The 24,321-nt window shown below is 51.9% G+C and overlaps 8 protein-coding genes across 8 annotated transcripts; 4 read left to right on the forward strand and 4 right to left on the reverse strand.

Annotated features, from left to right (window-relative positions):
• Positions 1-670: 670 nt before the first annotated feature.
• J4E78_003221 (uncharacterized protein) lies at positions 671-3,429 on the reverse strand (the record flags this gene model as incomplete). The annotated part of the gene is made up of 2 exons (XM_049363861.1): positions 671-3,073; positions 3,124-3,429. The coding sequence occupies 2 exons, from the start codon at positions 3,427-3,429 to the stop codon at positions 671-673; spliced, it is 2,709 nt and encodes a 902-aa protein (XP_049224526.1).
• A 1,963-nt stretch (positions 3,430-5,392) lies between these two features.
• On the reverse strand, positions 5,393-6,168 carry GET1 (GET complex subunit get1; the record flags this gene model as incomplete). Its single annotated transcript, XM_049363862.1, has 3 exons — positions 5,393-5,769; positions 5,840-6,026; positions 6,082-6,168. The coding sequence occupies 3 exons, from the start codon at positions 6,166-6,168 to the stop codon at positions 5,393-5,395; spliced, it is 651 nt and encodes a 216-aa protein (XP_049224527.1).
• A 2,981-nt stretch (positions 6,169-9,149) lies between these two features.
• J4E78_003223 (uncharacterized protein) lies at positions 9,150-10,018 on the reverse strand (the record flags this gene model as incomplete). The annotated part of the gene is made up of 3 exons (XM_049363863.1): positions 9,150-9,512; positions 9,565-9,729; positions 9,782-10,018. The coding sequence occupies 3 exons, from the start codon at positions 10,016-10,018 to the stop codon at positions 9,150-9,152; spliced, it is 765 nt and encodes a 254-aa protein (XP_049224528.1).
• Positions 10,019-10,876: 858 nt separating this feature from the next.
• Positions 10,877-11,958, forward strand: J4E78_003224 (uncharacterized protein; the record flags this gene model as incomplete). The annotated part of the gene is made up of 2 exons (XM_049363864.1): positions 10,877-11,093; positions 11,156-11,958. The coding sequence occupies 2 exons, from the start codon at positions 10,877-10,879 to the stop codon at positions 11,956-11,958; spliced, it is 1,020 nt and encodes a 339-aa protein (XP_049224529.1).
• Positions 11,959-14,465: 2,507 nt separating this feature from the next.
• Positions 14,466-15,650, forward strand: J4E78_003225 (uncharacterized protein; the record flags this gene model as incomplete). The annotated part of the gene is made up of 1 exon (XM_049363865.1): positions 14,466-15,650. The coding sequence occupies one exon, from the start codon at positions 14,466-14,468 to the stop codon at positions 15,648-15,650; it is 1,185 nt and encodes a 394-aa protein (XP_049224530.1).
• Positions 15,651-17,695: 2,045 nt separating this feature from the next.
• Positions 17,696-19,537, forward strand: J4E78_003226 (uncharacterized protein; the record flags this gene model as incomplete). The annotated part of the gene is made up of 2 exons (XM_049363866.1): positions 17,696-18,148; positions 18,194-19,537. 2 exons carry the CDS (start codon positions 17,696-17,698, stop codon positions 19,535-19,537), a joined length of 1,797 nt encoding a protein of 598 aa, XP_049224531.1.
• Positions 19,538-20,317: 780 nt separating this feature from the next.
• On the forward strand, positions 20,318-22,206 carry J4E78_003227 (uncharacterized protein; the record flags this gene model as incomplete). Its single annotated transcript, XM_049363867.1, has 5 exons — positions 20,318-20,498; positions 20,556-20,702; positions 20,755-20,993; positions 21,045-21,891; positions 21,953-22,206. The coding sequence occupies 5 exons, from the start codon at positions 20,318-20,320 to the stop codon at positions 22,204-22,206; spliced, it is 1,668 nt and encodes a 555-aa protein (XP_049224532.1).
• Positions 22,207-22,989: 783 nt separating this feature from the next.
• J4E78_003228 (uncharacterized protein) lies at positions 22,990-24,107 on the reverse strand (the record flags this gene model as incomplete). The annotated part of the gene is made up of 3 exons (XM_049363868.1): positions 22,990-23,596; positions 23,644-23,856; positions 23,905-24,107. 3 exons carry the CDS (start codon positions 24,105-24,107, stop codon positions 22,990-22,992), a joined length of 1,023 nt encoding a protein of 340 aa, XP_049224533.1.
• Positions 24,108-24,321: the final 214 nt, after the last annotated feature.

The raw sequence follows: 24,321 nt of genomic DNA on the forward strand, positions 1-24,321 counted from the left end.
CAGCTGCCAGCTGTCTTAGTATGCATACTCAATCGCAAAAGCATACAACGTGTCGTGACTTATAGTATATCCACATGCCCTCAGGCATACTTTTTAGGCTGGAGTGTACGACATGAGCTGCTCCCTCGACAAAGTAAAGCACAGATAGACCTTCTTTGCACATACTCAGGATGCTCAAGTGATGATAAACGTCTACAACATGTCGCGCTTGTGTGCGTAGGTGGTTCCGGTTGTTCACCTGAGTACTGAACCTGAAAGCTACGTTATGGGAATGGGAAATGTACCTTCCTTTTCCAACTTCTACGAAATCCGGAAAATCGTATTGGGACTCGATTCAAGAGAGTGGTACAGCAGGCGGATCTCGCTGCCATCTGGTTGGTTGACATGGCATGTGAGAGATTGGATGGGTGGCACAAGAGTGTGAGTTGAGCATAGGGGAGGCATCCAGATTATGCGCGCGGACACTTCTGCGAGTATGCCCACATTCTCTTGCTCCACACCACTAATGCAATATGAGTCGGAAGACATAGTCTTGATGGTGGTATAGTAAAAATGATTGCATTTTACTCCATGTGTGAATTAGCCACCCATGCTAAGCCGTTAACAGTCCCGTGGTATCTCCCTATAACTCCGTATGCGATATAAATACAAGCCCTCTCAAGCAGAGCCTTCAACTACTACTCACAGAGCTTGATGAGCTCGGTGTACGAGTCTGCACGGGCTCGATGGCTAGGCTATCGCTCCGCGGCGCCAGGCCTTCAGGCCAACTGCGCCTCTCGCGATGTTCAACCGAAGGTAATCTCTCATCCTCTTTATTTACACTCAGCCTCTTCTTGACTTTACTCCACCTTCTGAGCTTTTCGCTCATCGACCCTCGCCGCCGACCCTCGGCTTCTGATTCTCTCCTGGTCTTTTCGTCGCGTACGGGATCAGATAACTGCCGAGACGCGGCAAGTGAGTTGAGGTATATGGGATACAATGCGCCAGCAGCGTAAGCCGCTGCAATGACGCAGAAAGCGTATTGTGCGTTTTTGATCTTGAGCGCGGCATACATTATCGGTGGGATAACGGCCCCTCCACCGATAGCTGCCGTCAGAAGTACGGAAGCGTCTTTGGTGTGCTTGCCCATACCCCGTATCCCTTGTGCAAAAATCTGCGGGAAAAGCGGGCCTTCAAAGAACATGACGATGACAATGATGGCTGCACCGCCACTGCCAGAAGCATGCATTGCTGCGGCAGCGGTTACAATTGCGCCCAGGTAGAAAACCAGAAGACTAAAGCGTGGCTTTACCCAAATGTCGATGAAGGCTGCCAGGAACCGAGACACCGCGAAAGCAGTGTGTCCATAGGCTTGCTGTGACACATAATCCACCGAGGGCGCGACGCGGTTGAGGTACTCCTTGTACGAAGTGGAGGTGGATTCTTGGCCGCCAACGTAACAGAATTGAGATAAGACTGCCATACTCAGACCAATCCAAAGAACTTTGACTGGCTTGGACCCAATCTTGATGGTGGCCTCGCGGGCAAATGGCACAGTGCGTTGACTGGCTAGTTCTAGCTCTTCGTCGGTAGCTTCAGGAAGCGGTACGTAGAAGTATATGATTGCAAGAGCGATGTTGAAGAGAGATATGCCGAGATATGTCCACTGCACATCAATGAGGCTGGCAGCGTTGGCGGGGAAGAGTACTTTCTTCGCCAAAAGTGGGGACACAATGGTGCCGACAGCCTGAATAGCCTGTGAGAGGTTCAATCGCACTTCCGCATACTCAGGCGGTCCGCATAGTGCTATGAATGGGTTTGCGCCAAGTTCCAATGTCGATAGTCCCGCACCGGTAATGAAGTTTGAGATCAGGAACGCTGGGAAGGAATTGAGCACAGCTGAAGGCCAGAAGACGAGGGTTCCGCAAGCATAGACTGAAAGACCGACCATGTAGCATGCCTTGAACCCCCAGGCCTTGAAGACGATCCGTCCAAAAGTCAAAGGTCCCACAATGTAGCCAACATAATAGGCACTGTGTTGTCCAACTGTCTCCCACTCGCTCGTGCGAGCTACTTCTTGAAAGCGCGAATTGAGTACGTCCAGGAAACCATAGGCAAACCCCCAGATGAAGAACAGTATGGTTACCATGATCACGGGATATACACTTTCTCGGTTGCTCCGGAGGGTGATATTCTTTTTCTGCCCAGTGTTGACGAAGTCGAAAAATGTTGGTGGGCGCTGGGTGCGGGTGGTGGTGGCGTAGGTAACAGTGGTGTTGGACGGTCTCAGTTGAGGCAATTCGGTCATGTCGGGCGTAGTCAAAAAGTCCATCATACCCATCGGCTCATCACCACCGCTTCTACGAGCGAGAGGAGGTTTGCTGAGTGGGGAAGCGGGAGGCGTTAAGGGGTCTGAGCGCCGCCGAGAATCGAGTATGTCGGGATGAAGTACAGCTTCGTCGCTTGTATGGGTAGTGTTGTCGCGCATAGTATGGTCGATGACCCAGCTAGGTAGGAATCTCTTGACTAGGGGTTTCAGGGCGGGAACGCATCCACACATGATACCCAAATTGATCTCAATGGTGCTCCACATGAATGATAGAGATGAGAACCACGCAAAATCGCCAGTGTTCCTCTGTTCGTTGCCAGATTCGGAAGACTGCCGTTGTGCGGCTTCAAGAGTATCGCGCTGAGCATCTTGCAGGTATGCGATACGAATGACATCGACGACTGCGACAAAGATACCGAAACCAAAGGTAATAACGAGGATCACCTTCTGTTTCCTCGGCAGCCGCATACTAGTGAGTATTGGCATCGGCAGGAATAATATGGCTATGTCGGTGATGATGTTGAGCGGTGCCGAGGAAAGGTATATCGTGACGATGTTGGTGCAGTGAGCAGTGTCGGGAACGGGAGAAGCCCAAGCGGCGCCAACAGGACGACACTGACATAGATTCAGGATTGTCAGAGCGAGCCCGCCGACATTGACGACGACAAGGGTGGCAATGGTGGCCCATCGGAATACTTTGTGTGTCTTGGACAGCGTGAGGTAGAAGAGGAGGATCGAGGTTTTGGTGGCCATCAAAGCTGGATTCTGTGGGGATTTAGTGCTGGCGGCTTATGTATACAAAGTCCTGTACGTACGTAGAGTACCGAGAAGACAAAGGAGGACTTCTTCATGGGCTCTTGCCATTGCGCGGGTATGTTCTCTTGCTTCCGCCCCAGGCCTTTGGTAGTGCCGTAGCATATCGAGAAGGATGCGCCAAACGCGAGGACCCAGGCCAGGATCATTGTGTAGTCGTCCCATCCCGGCTTTCTAACCACCAGAAATCGGGAGATGAGACGAAAGCCAACGAAAACGGAGCATATGGCAAGCGTCGCAGCCGACACTCCCAGTACCACAGGTCCTCGCGTAGGGAAGTCGCCATTGGTGAAGTCAAGATCCGTCATGTCGTGCGCCGCGCTATAACGTGTATATCGATGCCATAGAGGAGGACGGGCTATTGTTTACGGAGAGCGTTGGTTCTATCGCGGGCGCGGTCGTCTCGGGATCTGATATTCAGGCCACGGCATTCTCTGGCGCCAGCCTCGTCGACGGGTCGTATACGGGCGATGGGTGTGGTCTGGGAAGGAGCGATGGACAGGGTGCCGACAACGGGTGGTGTAGGAGACGGCTGCGTCGAGTCGAGCAGTGTGCAGGGCCACGCGGGTCGATGCGGTGAAGGGACTATCGACCCCAGGAAAGGCGGACGGTTGAGCAGCGGCGAGCAAAGTGGAGTGCGCATCGCTAAGTGCGCGACTTGTAAACGCATTAGACGGCCTTGGGCCGGCGTCTGAATCCTCGAAACGTCATTGGGAGGAGCATTTGTCCACCGTGTGGGGAGAGAAACGCCATTTCGTCACAGCGCCTGTCCCGGTACAATCTCACCGAAATGCCGGCGCTCCCACTGGGCGCCGTTAGGCCGGTCACGGAGTCAGTCCTCGTCCGTGGGCCATGGCTCTCGTGCGCTCAAGTCTCGAAGTTTCTCGGCTTTCGCCTTGTGTGAGCAGCTTTAGATGCAGCGGGTGAGGGCATTGGGCGCGACAGGTGGCACATGCAACAGCGGCCGCCATCATGTCGACGAAGTTTGTTCGCGGCCGCAGCATGAAACCAGCGAGGTTAGGGGGACGCCAGCACGCACTTGACTCGAGAAACCAGCCGCGATCATGCTTCCCCAGACGCCGTCTACACCTCTGCAAACCCTACTGAAGCCCTGTGCACGTAAGCAGAGCGAGGTGCGCAACCTTTGAGCGATCACTGCACCTAGCAATCTCATCCCACATTGCGGGGAACCCTCATCCACACATGACAGCCAGATTTGGATCGGCCTGGAACCGGCGAGCGCTGAACCATTCATGCGGATATGGGGAAGATGCGCACAGACCCACAAGGACGCGGTAGAGCCTCATTATTGGACTTTGGCGGCTCCCCTCGCTTGGCCTTGTCAAAGGGCATTGAAACGCGACGACAATGAGTCGGAGGCTGACTCACTTCGTTTTCGGCAGACTTTCTACCTGGTGCGGTCAGGCAAGCAGCACACGACACGAGGTGACACCCATCTCCGTCCCGTGTTGCATTCCAAGCGACTACACCGTAGCTGACAGAGCTAAACCAGGATGTATGCTATTGAATGGTGGTGATCAACGGCCAAAATAGTCGATCATGTTCATGTAAGGCACGATCGACGACACGCGAGACACGGCAGATGTACACTGCGATATTTTCAAGCCGGTCAGCCCTGGACCTCGGGCACGGTCTAAACGCACGTGACATGATCCGAGGGAGGGAGTCGGTGACCTAGCTATAGACACATATTCCGTTGAACTCCTAGCTAGCAACCTTCGACTTTCAGACGCAGAGTTTCTCGTTCCTCAAGTTCATGGAGTTCTTCACATTGTCTATACGTGCCAACGAGACGCGATAGTCCAAATATGGTAAGCGCTCTTCGGGGGCACTGTCGGGCCGCGAGCTGTTAGCGCGGAATTTTCACTTTTCTCCCTCTCAAGCTTCCAGTGCGACCATTCCACACCAAACAAAACCCTTCGCTTCCAACGAGATTATACGCATGCGGTCGGACGATGCAGCTTCATGCCAGCTGCCGTGCACCGCGTCGTTCTTTTTAGGATGTCAGTCAAGGAATATAGATTAGTAGATGGCTCTTTCGAAGACTCGGTGATACGCTACTCTCCACGATCACGAGTTCAATTTGTAGCCTAGAAGAAGCCCAAGGATCTGCCAAGATCATCCCACTCGTGTTGCAGTGTCTGAGCGAAAGCCACGACGACTTTGCGTCTTTTGTTGGGAGACATATTGAATTTTTACTTGATTTGAAGTTGTATGAAATATACACGCGGAATCGGACACGTAGCGCGCTCACAATTCTTTCTTCTCTGCAAACTTCTGGTCTGCGCTGAAGGCCATAGCATCGTGCTTCTCGCGCTGCTTCTCTGCCGCCACAGGTGTTGGTTTGCGCATGACCAGTACCCAAACCGCAGCTACTGCCTCTGCTGCCAGCGCGATCATACTTGCGCACGCGATACCCCATATGTTTATGCTCACGCTTCCCAGAGGTGCGCGCGGGAAACTCAGCACCCATTCGACGTAGTATGGCACCCACCCCGCAGGTACCCAGAACATAGGCGACTTGGAGAACCAGAACTGTAGAACAAATCGAAGGCCTTGGGTGCCAAGCCAGCGCAGGGTCGAGACGGCGGAAGTGAAGGTGGACTGGTGCGAGCGCAGGGAACCATCTGCAGAGAAGAGCGTTAGCAAGTGCACTTGACGTGTCCGGTGGGAGCGTCTCCGCGCAGGAGCGCTTACCTAGCTTCTGGAACTCAGCCATAGCCTTGTTGTGCTGCCTGTCGAGCTTGGCCCATTTTGAGAAGTTGTCCTGAGGCGACGTGTTGCCCAGCTCGCGCTTCAAGCGCACAATATCCTTTTTGAGGGCCTGGCATCTCTGCGCAGACCCAGATGTTGGCGTCGGCAGCTTATTGTACAGGATCCATAGCTGCCATGTGTCAGTCCCAGGTTCCTGCGTGTTTGTTTTCGGGTGCGGGGCTTACCAGGTCGTTGACCGTGGATGCGCCCACGGTGTTGATGATGTGGAGCAACAGCTGCAGGGTGAAGACAACCAGGAGGAGAGACGGCATGTTGAGGGATGGGGACCAGTATCGCGGTGCAGCGTGTTCTCACTGCATCGTGTTGAAGTCAAGGGTTATGTCATAATGGTGCCCAGGCGGTTTTGGGAGCTGCAAGCTAACGCGGTGGGGTCGTGCGCAAGGGTCCTCCTTCTGCGACAGCTGGGCAGCTTTCACTTTGAACCCACGAAATCAGATCTTCCGCCATGACGACCAAATGCAGGCAGCAAGAGGAATTCCAGAGGCTGGCTTTTGCTTCATTGAGCGAGTACTTCCAGGAGCATGCAGACGAAGTCATCGAGATCGAGATTCTACCTCCTGCTATACAGCCACCGGATGGCATCACAATGCAAGACGGAATGAGTCTGGGAGTGCCGAAGAAGATACTTGCGTTAGCCTACCTGGAAGCCCGCCAACATTTCTTCGTGCATAGCAAGGCACATGATCCTATCACGGCTGCACAGACATTGCAAGCGACAAAGGTCATGCTTCTATTCGACCCAGAGCATCTCACTGCAGCAAATTATCGAAAACGCACCTTGTTCCAGCTAAAAGAAGCTCACGGTCTTCATGCTGGCACTCCATACCATAGGGCATTACGACAAGAGCTGTGCTTTCTGAACAGCATACTTATCTCTCCACTTCATCGTCAGTCCAAGTCGCCGACCTTGTGGTACCACCGCTTCAGCATCGTGGACTCTTTGAGACTCATAGAACTGGGAGATGCATCGCAAGAACAAATAGCAACGTTTTGGGAGAGCGAATTCGCCGCTATTTACAAGTCTGGAGAGCAGCATCCGAAGAACTACCACGCTTGGCAGTATGCTCGTAGGCTGGTATCTAAGCTTGATAGCAGCGAGATGGTTGACCATGTCGCCCACGGCGTCAAGGATTGGTGCTGCAGACACCCAAGCGATATCTCCGGTTGGTCGTTCCTACTGTATCTGATGCCTATCGTAGCTACATCGCTACAGCGGGAGCTGGTGAGCGATATACTGAACTATGCAATCAGTCTCGAAGCCGAACAAGAATCACTTTGGATATTTATACGTACAGTTCTGGCGCTGCGTAACGAGGAGCTTTCAGCGTCCTACCAGTTGCTCGTATCCTATAGGGAAGACCTAAAGGATACCAACAGGCGACCAATAGCACTAGACCGTGTGTGTAACGCTATTGCTTGGATTCAAGCTCACCAAGAGTCCAGCGTGTGAACAAGACACTTCATCATTAAGCAGCAACTCCGATTTTCTACATCGATGCAATAGCTACAGCCATCACACCTTTTGCATCAACCCAGAACCGGGCCAACGGACGCTTCACAACAGTCTTTTTAGGCGTCGTTTTCCCCTCAAATACTGCCGCGACGTGCTTCATCATATGGTCGAACGACAACCATTCAACGCCGATGAAAGAGTTGCGCGCTGTGGTATCTGCTGTGGTATCTGGCGAAGATATCTCGGGTCGGCTAGTACAGTCTTCCACGCCTGCCACCTCGAGATCCGGCTGAGGAGACTGGAGAACTCTGGAATGTTCATACGACTTCTTCGAGGCTCTTTGTGGAGCAGCGTCCCTCCCAACATCATCGCTTCGCGCGGCTTGTGTCGACGTGACTATGCGCTCAAGGTTCAGGTCTCCGGTACTACGTTTTGGCTCATTCAGATTTTGACCTTTTGCCGAAATTGGTATTGTCAGACGTTGGTTAAGCCGGAAAGAGCGTGTGCTCGAGAACTCCGGATTTGGGTAAACCAGGTTGTTCTCCTCCGCTCGTCTCGAGATTGCAACCGCCGGGTATCCGTTAGGTCCTTCATCGATGCCCTTCCGACGAACTGTTGTCACTTTTCGCACGCATGACCCTTCTTCTGCAGGCGACCAGAACATGCGTCCTTGAGCACGGCCTTCATGTGTCGGGCCGATTCGAACGTTTGGCATTGTGAACGGAGATCCAAGAATTAAAGATTTGCTGGAAAGCTTGGTATATGTCGACCGAGAGTAAGAATTGCTATCACGAAAGACTGTACTACATACTGGTGTCGATACTGCTAGCATCTCTACTTATAATTGATGCAACACGCGTACTACCCAAGCTAAGCCTCTGCTCACCCCGCAACGTCAGCCCCGACCCGGCGTACGTCGGGCAAATACTGGATGCTTGCTTCCACGTCAATCGAGAAAAGAACCGAACAGGCCTGCAGCCTACATCAACATGTAAACCTACTAGATAGGTGACCTAGCGTCGATGTAGGCTCTAGCCCTGTTCAGTTTTTTTCTTGTATGAGGTGCTTCGGTCACCCAGCGATAACGGCCGATATACGCGGAGGACTTGACACGTAAATGCTCGCGTCGTCCACTCAGCCGGTTGTCATTTATAGGTGCAGATGTGGCGATTGTGGCGGTGCGCGCCAACGTGCAACGTGATAGGCCGAGCCCGGATGTAAGATGACGTTTTCAGCGAATTGCAGACATCGAATCTATTTACGTACCAATAAACGCCAGCTGATAAAGACATATGGAAAGTCTAGTTACATCGCCAGATACCACTCGAGGAATAAGAGACTCAGCAAAATCGTTGTAGTGTCGCGGCCTTCCACCAAACCAATTTCGATCTTCTTGCATGTCTTCCTTTCCCAGCCTCTACCACGCTGCTGCCTTGTACCAGTCATAGATCTCATCGATGGAGTAATGATAAGGATAACCTTCGTCATCAGGTTCAAGGACTTCTTCATCTGTCCGATCTGCCCTCCTGACAAGACCGCTGGAAGGGGTCTCAACCGGATTGGCTGCCTCGGGGGTGGGAGTGGGGGTTGATTGCGGGCTCGGCGTCGATTGCGGACTTTGTTCGTTGCGAAAGCTTTGCAAATGCTCGTTGCCAACTCCATTAGGCCAATACTCCCCCCTCGCCTCAATCTCGGGGGGCTTGCTTCTCTCTTCTGCAGTTAGCGTTCCAAGGTCTTTAAAAGGTACTTGAAGATAACTGATCTAGAGGGACTGTTAACCTAAACATCCATGAATTGGTACCTACGGCGTGGCTCTGGACTGACTTTTGTGATTTTCTTGTCTGCGGGTCGAGCATCATCGATCAGTGTCGGAAATTCAACCTGCCACCAAATTCCATCCACTGGAACTTTTTCTTTTTTTCCTTCGGGGCGAGTACCGCTCAGATCTGAATTGGTCATCAAGAAGACCTCGCCTTTGCACTCCATTGCCATGGCCTTCGACATTGACTTGAAGTATAGCCGTTGGCAACCATCGAAGTTCGCGTCGTAGTCCTGATCCCTCTGGTCCTGGTAGATGCACTTGGCCTCGGGAGTCTTGTCCAGGTCATTCTTGTTTGGATAGAACTTTGGCGGATGTAGCTCCTGTGAGTAGTTAGCATTCTCGCGTGGTTGTACTCTACCTAGCGAGACGTACCCAGATAGTTTGGTACTTGCGCGGTCCTTCCGCAGCCCCCGTCAAAAGTACCTCCTTCAGAACAAAATTGGCCAGCCTTTCTGCCGCTCCCGTGAGTTTCGAGGTGTAGAAAAGGCAGGGCACCTCGCATTCGTTGGCCTCGGGCTTTCGGTTTGCGATGAATTTCTAGGTAGCTTAGTCATTGGATTAAAAAGATTCAGAGGGTAAAACTACTCACATCAACTGTGACATCTGCCATCTTCCAGCAACTACCGGTGTTGGGGCCCTCCAGCGTGCCACGACACGTCTCATCAGGTACTCCAAATTGGGGTCCCAGAGGATTGGAGAAGATAGCTGCTTCGATCTCTCTTTTCGCCAGATCCCATGGTGTAAATGCGGGCCTGTCATCGACAGGGAAAGATGTGGACAGCCGGATGTAAGTCCAGCACAGGATAGTGAGCCATGTGGTCTTCATGTCGTGGTAGCGATGGCAGGATGAAAATATACGCAGTAACGTAAGGATTGACGCAGTCCAGGCGACAAGTGTTGATTCAGTGTACGTTTACCCAATGCTGATAGGAGTTGAGAGAAGATATACCTAGTTCTCAGCAAGGATTTCAGCGAGACTTGTGTCGATATCTTTGGCCACGGTATCTTGATAGTACAGGAACTCCAGTTTGACTATCTGCCTTGCAATCGCGCGTTGAAACAAAGGCAGGCATGTGTCCCGTGGCACATGGCCACATCTCAAGAAGATTCAACACATCCTACCTACCTAGGGAGGTATCGCAAAGCCCTACAGCCCCCAATGCTCACCAAGAGACGCGACCTTGAGGCGTCACACACATAATTCTTGAAATATCGGGATTCGGGGTTGAAACAGCCCTCCCGAGGTCTTCTGTCTCCCTAAATCCTTGCGCGCGCGACGCCTTCTCCGTGCATCGGGTAGTAACATAGATAGAACGTCAATGCCCTGAGTCCGCCTGGGCTAATTAGGTACCTCCAAGGTTGGAATGCGCCACCCTTGGCATGTTAGGCAACATCAAGCCGATGTCAAATAAGCGCTTGTAGGTGTACACCGCTAGCTATGAATCCACTAGCGTCACTGTGCCACCCTCAGGTTAATATCCGCCCGCACACCTCTCAAAATCATCAACTGTAGAAGCCCGGAGTACACGTCTGCGCTCAAAGTACACAGATCTTCGTCGCTCTCTTTCCCGCCCTCTTTCCCACCTTCTGGATCCGACCAGCCTTGAATTTGTTTCACTTCCAAGGTTTGCGTTTCTCACATACCTAGGCATCATAGTGAGCCTTATCGCTGATAACGATCGCAATGTCAACGACTCTCTCCAGCTTTGGCGAAGCGCGCGATGCGAGATTGAGTGGCGAGAGAACGTTGGAAGAATGTTTGCGGCACATTGTGGCCTACTACAAGCTTCCCAAATCTACGGTAGAGTCTGCCGACAAAAAGGCATGGAATCTGAGGGGCTTCGAGAGAGAAGTACGAGATCTACTGCTCAGCGAGAACTATGAGCCGCCCACAGACGATGGTAAGTGTGATCAAAATGCAGAATGACCGGCTGTGGGTCTCACTGCTTACACGAGTTCGTAGATACAACCATCATCCTTTCGATCTTCCTGAGTGCATTTCAAGGCGACATTCCTGCCATCAGAGAACTTCTTGAATCTTCTGGCATAGACCCAATATACTATTCCCGTCCTCTCATGAAAATCTCATCAGAAATACGCGACACCCAGCTACTCCGTTTCTGCTTCGAGATCGGCTTTTCGCCCAACTACTTCGACTCCTACACCTTTTGCGGCTGGTATGGGAAAAACGGTGTGGAATGGCTCGATATCTTGTTCGACCTGGACTTTTGCCAATGGCGCACAGACCCACAGCAGTTAAACTACAATTCAACTACGCATAATTCAACCTGGTGTGGTATGGTTCGCATGGGACCTGACGCCACTCGCTGGTGGATAGACCATGGAGGAAGTGTGAGCAGGTTCCGAGGAATGTTTTTTGCACCCTTTGAAAAGCCATGGCCGAAGGCTGCGTCAATTCGAGTCCTGTTGGACAGATTCGGAATCGACTGGTTCAAGGACTCGGGGACGCTGCAGCTAGCAGTCAAGAAGCACGACATGGAAACTGTGAAGATGTTGCTAGAAGCGGGTGCAGATGTCAACGAAGATGTCACTGACTGGAACACGGACATCCGTGAGCATCGAGCCGCCCCATTACGAGCACTAGCGACGGCTATGTACGATAAATCTGATGACATGATCCGATACCTTGCAGAGCATGGGGCAAAAGTCCCGCGACATTATGTCGAAGACCTACACAGCTGGATGCCAGAGGAGTTCAAGCCCTTCATGAGGTTAGTGGTAGAGCTGGGTGCTGTGGAAGAGTAGGCATTTTTCTTTTCCTACGCGTTTGCAAATTACATGGTAGTTACACTGTACCTAGTCATTGATTTCAAACCAGCTATTGATTTGGTTACTTGTTCCTGTCATTGAACTTCGGAGCGGTCAAGTAGTTGGCCAATTCCCGCTTTCGATTCCGCTTCTCCATTCTGGCGAATAAGAGATATGCTAGGTAGCACAACACCCTGGGGCCGTATTGGTATACGCTTGTCTCATCGACCAAATTGGCAGCATGGATTCTGCAGACGCTCAAACGTCCTGTTCCGAATGTATCGGATGCATTATGAGGCACTGTCGTCGAAAGGCGATTGCTCAGTATTGAATAAAGGCCAAAATTGGTCAGCATATATGAGGAGCCGCCGACACTCGGTCTTCAGTAAGACCAAGAAGAGGTCAGCCTTACGTTTCGGATGATGATACGAAACTTCCCACTGCATGCATGAAGATGTCATAAGAAGCTGAGGCATAGGCTTCCAGGATCCCCGACAAAAGCACAGAATGGGGGCGATAGAGTGGCACGGAGTCATTCCACGATCCTAGGACTATACGTAGTACCTCCCGGGGTCAAGATTTGTAATTGCTGATATAAATGCGGCACAGGCTATCTGCGTAGAATGTTTCCAATGCATGTATGGAGATCTCGTAAGAAGCCAAGACGTGAAGTTTCGAAACACTCTGACGCAAGAGTAAGACGGCGGCCGTGCCGCTGCGGGAGAGCCACGGGGCCAGCCCCCGGTTATGAAAAGTGCCCCCACGGGCCAAATGCTTGAGCTGAAGGCGGTGCGGTATCTTCGCATACTCATTTCCGATCCAAACCCCACATTACTTGCATACTGAGGAGTTACAGGGATGCTCTCAAATAGATGCCATGTCCAACTACTTGCCAAATTTAACCACATGAGCGCTACGAGCCACGCGATGTTACCCATGCCTTTTGTCCTGGGGCTACAAACGTACCTTGAGATCCTTCAAGAATCTTCACAGCCCAGATCTACTCCTGAGCAGGCATCAAACGCAATCCACCGCTCATCCTCACTGTAAAGATCGTTGCAATCAAAGACGACTCTTACACCTCTTTCACATACACAGTCTCTATGAACATGAAGGCATTCTTCCTCCTCCAGCACTTGGTCTGCATAGCCAACGCTTATCGCCTCCATCACTAGCAAGTCATCGCCTTCCATAATCCATATGTGTGACAACTACTGACTTTTGGCGTTGGCGTATAGTCAATCTGCGGGCTGCCGCGGTGCCAACCTTGGCTGGCGAGATGTCGATGCCAGCACTGGCTGCAACCGCGACAACGCTGGGGTAGCTGCAGCCATCATTATCGAACACAATGAAACTGAACAAGCCGGAGGTGAAGGTGACAAAGATTTTGGCTCCGTTGTCGTCCTCTTCAATGGCGACGACTGCAAGCCCTCGGATATCTTGGCGTATGGCGACGATGGCTGCCTCGTGGGGAACTATGGAAGTTATGAAGTCTGGGACTTGTGGTCGGTCGATGGCATGGAAGCTCCGGAGCTGAAGTGAATGAAATCGCGATTGTTTGCTTAGATTGAGTTTGAAGGGTGTTTGTTTAGTTCAGCTGGCAATCCACATGTATCAGTTTCTGCGCGATATGATTTCCGCAAGCTTGATCATGAAGTCTAAACGCCAGATGGTTATAGCCGCAAATGTAGCGATATGATTAGACGCTTTGCTTCGTGTAATGATCTTTCGCTTCAATGTAACGCTCCATATCAAACTATACGCTGATGAACTCTTAGTGACCGAGAGCTCCTTGTTCATGTATTTAGTCTAGCAAGACTTCCCCACCGTGATTAGACGGTGAATCTAATGTCTTTCGCATCGGCAACCAAACAAGCAAAGAAGTCCTCCTTGATCGACTGTACGTAGGTAAGCATATGGCGCTCGATATAGCAAGTTCGAAATTCCGAGACTGCCCAGGTGTCAGACTGCACCTTTTGGTTTCGAAAATATGTATGTAAGATGGGGCCTGAAGCAGGCCGAGAAGTTTGGTTGCACAGCGGGGCCATAGAGGTCCCGGTCAGGTTACGTGGGTTGGGGGCTATAGGCAGCTTCCACCCCACAGGTTCTTACACAGGGCAGAATCCGTGCCTCGTGAAGGCAGTGTTCGTTGTGTTGGGCTCACCCGCCCCAGCGTCGCTTTCGTGGCAGTGTGCATCATGTGGCAGGATGTCTGAGTAGAGAGTAGAGTGGCCTCGCCAACGGTTGAGGCAACGTATCGCGTGCGAAGAATTGAGCCGTCCGATGCAGTCCCATACCTCTCATATGATCAATTGTAGGATACGCCACGTATCTTAACTGTTTCGTCACTCAAATTAGATTAGCCCTGCGCAAGCAGTCACCGAATCAGAAATGTTGGCAGCTTACCTAGGTACATTGATAAGAAAGCCATCGACGTGAGTCCTTCTCAGTTCACATCAAAATCTACCTTTACACTACTGCTAGCTTCTTGCCAATCCCTCATCATGCATGTTGCAAAGACCATCAAAGCACTGTTCCTCTTAACGAATCATTTGATCGCCGCGTATACCCCCAGCGAAACCACTTTACCTTCGCAACGTGTCCACAGGGGTACGGCATCCGATCTCGATATCTCACAGCCAGAATCCGTGCTCGGCCGCGAAGCTCGATTTCCCTTAGTTGACAGACAAGCGGGAGATGGAGAGAGCTGTGAAAGAAAGGCTCGATGCAAGAAGAACAGGATTCGAGACCCGTCCGACCCGACCAAATGCATCAAGTGCCCACCGCTCATGAAGTCGGATCCCACGAAGACAGTATGTATCAGAGACAAAGATGTGAGTGAGGAGGACAAGAAGAAAACCTACAAAGACAAGATCAAGGAGAAGATCAAGGAGAAGTTTGAGAAGTTCAAGGACATGATCAAAGAGCGCCTGGAGAAAAAGAAAGAAGAAAAGAACACGGAGTGGGACGAAAAAGACAAACAGAGACGATCTGAAAGAAACCAGAAGAAGTTTCGCCGTATGGCTGTATGTCTTCCTCTTACTGCCGCTGCCATTGGTACGGAGGCCATGCTTGAGATGGCTGACGGCGGCTTCTCATTGGACTTGCTGGACAGCATCAACGGGGATATGCTTGAAGTATGGCCTGGTTCTGATATCGACGACGATTGGCTGGACAACGCATTGCCTGACGATGAGAGCGATATCGTTCAAGAAGACTTTGCGAAAGGATTTCTGGAGGTTGGCGACGCGGCTGCTGAGAATGCAAAGCGATCTATGGAGAAAAGAGACGGCACCACCGACATCAACTCCACCGACATCAACTCCACCAACATCAACTCCACCGACATCAACTCCACCAACATCAACTCCACCAACATCAACTTCACCAACATCAACTCCACTTCACCGCAAGAAAGCCCATCTACTGAAAAACGAAACTTTATCAACGCCATTGCCAACCTGTTCAGGTCGGCTGTCGATGCTGTTATATCCGTGGCTAAGGCAATTTCCAGAACGGTCGGAGCAGCTGCCCGTGCTACGAAATTCTTCTCCAATGGTCGAAAACCAAATTTGAAGCAGCCAGGTGAGTCGAAGTGGTCTCGTGCACAGCAGTTAGACAAGGCCAAAGAAATATCAAAGAACAAGAATTGGACAAGATGCCTTCGAGGTGAGAAGGCTGAGAAGTAAAGACAGCACGCTTCGATTCTCAGTTCCCAGTGGCACCACACCGATTGGATGATACAGCGCATTCCTTTGTCTTAGTTCACTAGCTGTAAAACATTTTCGTTATCTGTATTTAGAGTCATGAGACGTTGACTAGAGAGAAGAGAAGTATATGTTAAAGATATCGCTGCCTCCACGATCTTTCCGGTGCTATCATATGGTCCAAGAATAACAACCACGACCTTCTTGCGGTTGAGGACCTCTGACGTACATAGGCAAGAGCATTGGCTTGTATCCATTGTCGGAAGAGTATCATGGTACAGAAGGCAAAGCCCAGACTGGAAATAGCTGAAATAAGAGCGTACGAAAGCATGCACCACAATTCACTCTACTGCCGCGAAAGACGACCTTGAAGTCCTGAGAACCCGCGTATTTCTTCGTCATATATGGGCCGCTTCAGCTCTTAGTAAGCCTTTACCGCAGCTAGTTGCAGAATCCTATCCGTAACAATCGGCTTCTCTAGTGGTTCCGTTCTATTCTGCGGATCAGGCTTGCCATCTCTCTCTGGCGGGCCCTGTTTGCGGATATTGCAGTGCGGCCAGTGTGTCGTACCCTGCCACGTCTTGAAGAGCTCGGCTTTGAGTTCGAGATCCTCTTTCTTCGCGAACTTGGCGGGCGTCATGCAGACATACTGGACATGACGGATGCGGTTGCCTTGAGGAAAGCAGGCGTAGTGCATGGTGCGAGAATCCCTGCGCGATATTAACTCAGGTACCAAATAGGGGAGGAAAGATAGTAAGAACATACCACAGTACCAGATCACCAGCTTCAAGGTTCACCTTCTCGAGTGTGCATCCGCGGTCTTTGAACCACTGGACATCCTCGTCCTTGAAGATGAAAAGATCCTTGAAGTCCTCCTCCTCCGGGGGCTTATCCTCATGGTTGTCCTGTTCCCTCTTCTCGCGGAAGAACTCATCATACAGCTTGCTGCTACCCTTCATCAAGATCAGACCACCATCATCAGAGCCGTTGGGTTGGTAGTTCAACAGGCCTTGGACACACTGCATGCCCTTGCGGTGAGGCGACTGATCGCAGTGCGGCCAGGGGCTCCACTTGAGATCTTTCTGGCGCGGCAGTGTGATGTTCATGCCGTCGAATGAGCAGAGGAGCTCCTCGGTGCCCCAAAGTTTGGAGAAGGTTTCGATGACCTTGGGCTCGGTGCGAGCTTCCCTGAGTCTGCATCAGTATGTTGCAAACATCGCATTCCATTGACAACTTACCAAACGAATTTCTCGTGTGTGCTAGAGTAGGCAAAGTACATCCCGCCCTTGAAGCTCACAGGAAGGTGCTCTTGTGTCCATGTTGACTCATCGTTGGGATCGAAGCCACGACCGAAGGATTGAAGCCACTCAATCTGCTTTTGCTTGTAGTACTCTGCGCGCTCGGGTGAGATGGCGCCTTTAATGATTGCTGTGCCGTTCTTGTGGAAATCGTCGCGCCAATCGCCATATACGGTACCGTCGTACGAGATTAGATCAACACCGCTATCTGGCTTTGGCTCTTCGGCGTGAGGCGCCATCTTCTTAAGACGAGGGCTTGAATGCGTATTGTTAGTGACGAGATCAGAAATGCTCAAATGCAGGAGATGGCGAAACTTATTGGAATGAAGCTGTGGTGGAATAGCCTTTGACTGCACTTAGTTGATGTTATATGTTGGATGTTGAAGAGAAGCTTGTATGATGTTGTGCTCGGGACAATAGTCATCGTTTGGGGATGTCGGGGCAGCGTTGCCGACCGTCTCGGCACATGTGGGCGCCATACCCCGCGATATGTAGCTATGCCGCAGGATTTGTGGGACTCGGGACGTGTGGGGGACGGACAACCCTTCGGGCTAGAACGCTTGCCGAGGTGGACGGCACGACGTCGCAAAGTGCACTCGACGCGTCGCGTTCCGGGTAGATGTGTTTGTTGTTCAAGTAGCTGTCACGGAGCTTGGTATCTTTACCGATTGCGCTCACTGTTCTCCTCCTCTTTCTCGTCCACACGTTTCACCATTGCCAACGTCAAACATGCCAGTCGCTATGCAAGTGGCCTATAAGCCCATCTCAAAGCCTGAGCCGGGTGTGAACAACTACCAAGGCTTCACACCCGGTAAAACCGAAGTTCTTCGCAAAGGCGCGAAACCGTACAACGCCCGCCCTCTCGAATCTGACATACGAATTGATCACGATGTCGAGATCGTGGTCAGAGATGGATGTCGCCTTTATGTCGACATTTACCGGCCCGCCGACGTTCCCGAAGACGAAAAGCTACCAGCAGTGATAAGCTGGTCATGCTACGGCAAGAAGTACTCCGCTCTACACATGCTTCCAATCTGCGTTTGGAATTGCTGCGTGCCGAATGAAGCGCTCAGCGGGTTGGAGAAGTTCGAGGGACTTGATCCAGTTGTATGGTGCCCACGTGATTATGCGATCATCTCGGTAGATTCTCGCGGCACGGGCAACAGCGACGGTTCCATACCAGTATGCTCAGTATTGCAAACTCTACTATTTAGCTAATCATGGCAGATCATGGGCTCTCAAGATGCAGAAGATTGCTACGATGTCATCGAAGCTGTGGCAGACATGCCATGGAGTAATGGCAAAGTAGGCATGGCCGGCAATAGTGCGCTGGCCATCATCCAGTGGCATGTTGCCTCTCTACGACCTCCACACCTTGCCGCTATTGCACCCTGGGAAGGGTCTGGTGATATCTACCGCGAGCAATTCTGTCGAGGTGGCGTCTTCAGCATGTCAAATTTCGATCTCATCACACACTTCATCATCAAGACGAACAATCCGGGCGGCGGCATCGAGGACTTCGCTGAGATGCATCGGAGGTCACCTGTCGCAAACGCGTATTGGAGCGACAAGCGCCCTGATATGACAAAGATCGAAGTTCCTGTCTTCATCAGCGGAAGCGACTTTTCCAGCATCCATACAATGGGCTCCGTACGTGGATGGCTCGAAGTACCTCATGACAAGAAGTGGATTCGATGGAGCTCACACCAAGAATGGTTCGAGTTATACTGTGATCCTCACGCGGATAAGGAACTGCATACCTACTTCGATAAGTATCTGCGGGGCATTGACAACGACTGGGAGAAGATGGCTAGGGTGCGATGGTCAGCACTCCAATTTGGCGACCGTGAAGCTATTGATGGCATCGAGTTCTCCGATTTCCCTGTTCCAGGGACCCAATACAAGGACTTTTACCTGTCCGGCTCCGGCTTGACCGAACAACCCCCATCCAAGACCGAGATGGTCAGCTACGACTCGCAAGACTCGAAATCGATCGCCGAATTCACCTACAAGTTCACGCAAAAGTCACGGCTCATTGGCCTGCCCAAAGCCGTTTTGTACATGTCAGCTCCTTCACACGACGACATGAATGTCTTTGTCATCCTGCGCAAGAAAGATAAGGACGGAAAGCTGCTTATGCATCTCTGCTTCCCGTTCTCGGCGATACCCTCAGCTTACAAAAGTATCGATGATATTCCAGAGAAGGAACGCGCGAGCCTGAATCTGCACCTCGGCAGCGTTGGCGTATTGCGTGCCAGCCACCGGGCATTCGACCCGGCGCGAAGCATCCATGAGCAGTTCCCCTTCCACCCCCACGAGAAGGAAGAGAAGATCACACCAGGTGAGATCGTGAAACTAGAAATCGGTATTTGGTCCATGGGTGTCGATTTTGACGAAGGAGAATCGATCAGCGTTCAGGTCTCCGGTGAGTTTCCTAGTATTGCAGAGTACACGGCCTTCTCGAAACCGCGACCGGAACATGAGAAGAACAAGGGCGAGCACAGGATACACGTCGGAGCAGACACGCCGAGCAAGATCATACTGCCTTTTCTGCCTGTTGCAATTGTATAGAGCGTTGAATGAGCCCAATATATCGCACAACTTCATCTAAGTTACGTCACTCGGTGTTTGTTCGTGAATATGCTTGCTGTGACACACTCTGCGCATGCAAAGTTCGCGTCCGTGGACGCAGAACCGTACGATGAAATGATAGTAGTGACTTCGACCGTGCATTGGCATAGCGATAGGACTGCCGCGCATCGTCTGCAGGGTATGTTCTCCGCTTGTGACATTGCAAAGGCTCCCTGAGACAACTGCAAACACTCGTAAAGAAGCTCGGCAGTTGCGCCGCGCAGGAGCTGAAGCCAAGAATGGTTGCGAATTGCACGATACTGATTGGTTGAACATGGCCCTCCTTCCGCGAGCTAGCCCACTCTCCGACGCACGCGCTACCCCGGATTACCTACCCCACAGTCATGCCAGAAACCCCAGATAGACATTCGTGCGACACTGCCGCGTAATGCTCGTGAAGTGGAGTTCTGCTCAGCCGGGATGTGAATGTGGCATTGATTTCCAGACCAAGGCTTGGAAACGCCAACGAAATCGTCGGCCGTGGCACGAGTCTGGACGCGGGCTAGACGACAAGAAGAAGTGCCACGTACCAATAGGTGAACGTTGAAGAAGAGGAGCCGAAGCGCATATTTAGATATAACCACCTCTCTGCGCGCATAGTACACTCTCATCGAACTTAACAGCCATTTGTGCTCTTCCGTTTTGGACGAGCGGGTTTATATTTCCGTTGACTTCACCTTCATCTCGCTATAGCGCGAGAACATCGTTTACTTCGCAAAGATGCTCGACGACATCAAAACCCCGAAGACCATGAAGACCGAAGTCGAACGATATGAGGTTGTTTCAGATGCTGAGACAGGCATCGTGAAGCCCATCCAGGAGCCTGCGGCGATGGGAACTGTGACCATCACCGACCTCGACGAGATCTTCTTGATTCCAGCCCCTAGCGCTGATCCTCAAGGTTTGTGTACTCTGTAGCACGTAGCTCGCCGCCTCACGTACTGAGTCTTCTCATTAGACCCGTTGAATCTATCGAAGTTTCGCAAGATTCTCTTCATCGTGTTGGTCTCGATCTTCTCCAGTCTGGGTCTCGCACTCGTGTCCGGATTTGGAGGTCTTCTTACCTGGTATATCCCTATCTATGCCGCAGCTGGAGCTACATATGGTCAGTGATCTCAGCTCCTCACATGCTCTGACTGCGCTGACCGGGTGTGCAGCCGACATAACCGCGCTGATGACGTACCCTTCAATGTTCATGGGGGTAGGCAACTTAGTTTGCATGCCACTCGCTCTTGCGATCGGAAGGCGCCCTGTCTACCTTCTGTCGCTGTTGCTCTTGATAGCATCAGCCGTCTGGGCCGCAAATGCCAAAGACTACAACGAGCACCTTGGCGCTAGGATGCTCCTCGGGTTTGCTGCAGGTCAGAGCGAGGCACTGGTCCCCATGATGATCCAGGTAACGATAGCAAGACAAAGGCGCGAGAAACGTTCTCTAATTAGGGTGTAGGAAATCCACTTCGTTCACGAGCGTAGTACTTTCCTGATGTGGCAATCTGCTACGCAGACAGTTCTGTCAGCCGTGTACATCATCTGCGCATCACCAATCGCTGGAGCGGTTGGCCCATCCAACTGGTATTACCTAGGCGCCGGTCTTTGCGCAGCCACGTTCATTGCTTCCATTTTCTGGGTTCCCGAGTCAAAGTACGATCGCCCTCTGACCGCTTATGGTCAATTCTCAGCCGAAGAGGGAGGTGAGCTAGAAGGATGTAGGGCGACTGCACCACAGCCGGCTAAGCTCTCCGAAAGACCGCCTCTGGATAACACAAAATTTCTTCCCCGCACAGTCTGGTCAGATATGCGCATCTTCGTCAACAAACCGGAATGGATGGAAGGTTTCTACGGCTTCGTCAACACCTTCCAGGTCATGTTGTTCCCCAATGTGCTTTGGGCCTTCTGCCTAAACGGTCTTACTATTGGCGTCAACATCGCCATTGGAACAACGTACGGCACAATAGTACACGCGCCTCCGTACAACTGGTCGGACAGTTCCGTATCATACGTCAACGCTGGGCAGATCGTTGTCGCCTTTGTGGCACTCCCACTCCTTGGTAACGGCAGCGATGTCATAATCAAGTGGCGAGCAAGACGCAATGGTGGAGTTCACGAACCTGAGAATCGCCTGTTGCTGCTCTGGATTCCCCTGCTATGTGGGTGCCTTGCCGCCACGTTGTACGGCCTGGCAGCGGAAAACCCAGGAGATTACCACTGGTTCGTCTTCGTCTTCGCCAATGCAGCGTATTACTTCGCGTTCGTTGGCGCCAACATCGCTGCAATCACGTACCTTCTTGACTCCTGTAAGTGTTTCCGGATGGACGGCATGTGAGACATACACTGACTTTACATATTTACATTTAGATCCAGCACGCGCTGGCCCTATTCTTGTTGTCATCACGGCTCTTCGAGGCTTCGTGTCTTTCGGCACCAGCTATGGTGTCGCCAGATTCATCGAGACCGATGGCTACGACGGAACGTTCGGAACGTACGCCGGACTCACGGCACTCTTCGGTCTTTTTGGCATACCCGTCTTCCTGTATGGTAAGAAGATCAGGGCCTATACCGGCAAGTGGGCGATGAAGAAGGTGTCAGGCCACCCTTCGATGTCGCACTGAGAAGACAGTCTGTCGTATGCTCGTGTCACGTCGGCGGGGAATCTACGGAAATACCAGGCAGATGAGTGGAGCTGTGTTGTATTGGCGTTGCAGCGAGACTGTTGTGTTGCTGTTTTGGCGTAGCTGGGGAAGCGCGTGCGTCCTAGTCTAATTCAGATCTGTTGAAAGTAGATATCGCTTGTAAACCCCTTGATTGGCCTTCGAGCCGTATCGTATCATGTTATGTGACTGCTTCGCCTGATCAGTGACGCTTGTGGCAGAGGTGGGCTAGCAACATACACGGGCAGTCATGTCAACAACGTAGCATTAGCTTCAATGTGCTGTATGTCCTTGGAAGGGCCCTTCAACGGCGGCCTGAGAAAGCCGGTACGTTACGGTCGTATGAATGGGTACCATGGCCTCGCATAGCAATGTCAGTGTCGGTGTTGGCTAGGTCTTCGTTGGTGATGGGTGCGTTAACGCGTCATAGGCATTGTCGGCATCAAGTCGAGTCATTTGGACAGCAGCGCACTGTGATCAGAACGCTGGATATAGTCTGGTGATCCTCTTCAGCGCCGTTATCTGGTTGTTGAGCCATGCCGTGATAGATGGGTGTCAGACGGGCACGTTGGGTAAGCTTCGTTGATGTCATAGTTTTTTATTTCAGCTAGCGAGAGAAAGCGGCCTAATCTGGACTAACGCGTCACGCTAGGCACGCGTACCAGATCAGGCGCGTTGGATGCTACTCATCCACCACCTCCCCTACCACCTTGGGCGCGCTCCAAAATCAAGCCACCCTCACACTTAGACTTCCGCCTTGATATACGGAATGCCAGTCAGCTTGAATGTCCTCTCATCCATGATCGGCTTGTTCACCGGCTCGAACCGATTGTGCGGGTCGTCCACTCCGTCTCTTTTCGCAACGTTTGAGCCTGTGTGCCTCGCGTTTGGCCAGTGGGTCGTTCCCACCCAGCGCTCGTACGCATCCTTCTTCCTGCGCAAGTCCTCTTGAGTGGCATCTTCCACAGGCATGTAGCATGTGTAGATTGCAAAACGAGGCTGCTTCGTCTTGGAGCTCAGGTTGTAGTGAGGGGTGCGGGAGTCCCACACCAGCAGATCGCCGGGCTCTGCACACACCTTCACCCACTTCAGGCCTTTCTTCTCGAGCCACTTCATGCCGTTGTCAGTGAAGCCATACCACTCTGGTGTCCACGCTGGAATGCGTTCCTCGTCCGCCATGTCTTTATGGAACTCGTCGGACAACAGGTGTCCGCCCGGACACACGATCAATCCGCCGTCCTCTGGACCATTGGGAAGCAGATTCACCAAGCCTTGCAGACACCGGAATCCAGGTTTCAATGGGTCTTGGTCTTGGTGAGGCCACGGCTTGTTTGGTGCCAGGTCTGAGCGACTAGAGTGGCTGTCAGCTTGTTCGAGACATGGATGCGCCCAACATACGGCAATGTGAAGTTGATCGCATCAAACGACACGATCAAGTCCTTGGTATTGTAAACCTTCTCAAAGGCTCCAACAACGCCAGGCTCTCCTCGGATGGCCCAAGCAAAGTCTTCGTGAGTAACAGCATATTGAAGGCACATGCCCTTTTCAGTTATCAACGGGAGCTTGTCTTTGTGGACCGTGGACAAGTCATTGTGGTCGTAGCCGAGGTTGCTGAAGAATGTAAGTGCTTTGCGATATCATGTCGGTGTCTGTACTTACAATCCTTCCAACCAGCTATACATCTTGTCTGCGTACTTGTCGGCCCTCTCCTTCGGAATTGCACCCTTGATGACTGCATAGCCATCTCTAGCCAGGTCGTCCCTCCAGTCTCCGAACGTCGTATCCGTGCCGTCCACTCTCATGCGCTGATCTTCGACGGCCTTCAGCGTAACCGACGCTGTCTTCGTTGCGGTGGAGATCATGTCGATGCGTATATTGGTCTTGGGGCTGTTTGCCGAATTGGATGAAACTTGATTGCTGTGTTGGGAAGACTGGCTTGGAGGTCATATTCAACATTCTTCTCACACAATATCTGAGCGCCTGTGCGATGTGCAGCCTTTGGCATTGCCCACACGGGCCGAACGTGTGTGGGCCCACCTCTCCGAACCCCGATTACGATGACGGCGCGTGCGAAAT

The sequence above is a fragment of the Alternaria triticimaculans genome (assembly GCF_023758025.1).
Source record: "Alternaria triticimaculans strain BMP 0046 chromosome Unknown scaffold_3, whole genome shotgun sequence".
NCBI classification, from domain to species: domain Eukaryota; kingdom Fungi; phylum Ascomycota; class Dothideomycetes; order Pleosporales; family Pleosporaceae; genus Alternaria; species Alternaria triticimaculans.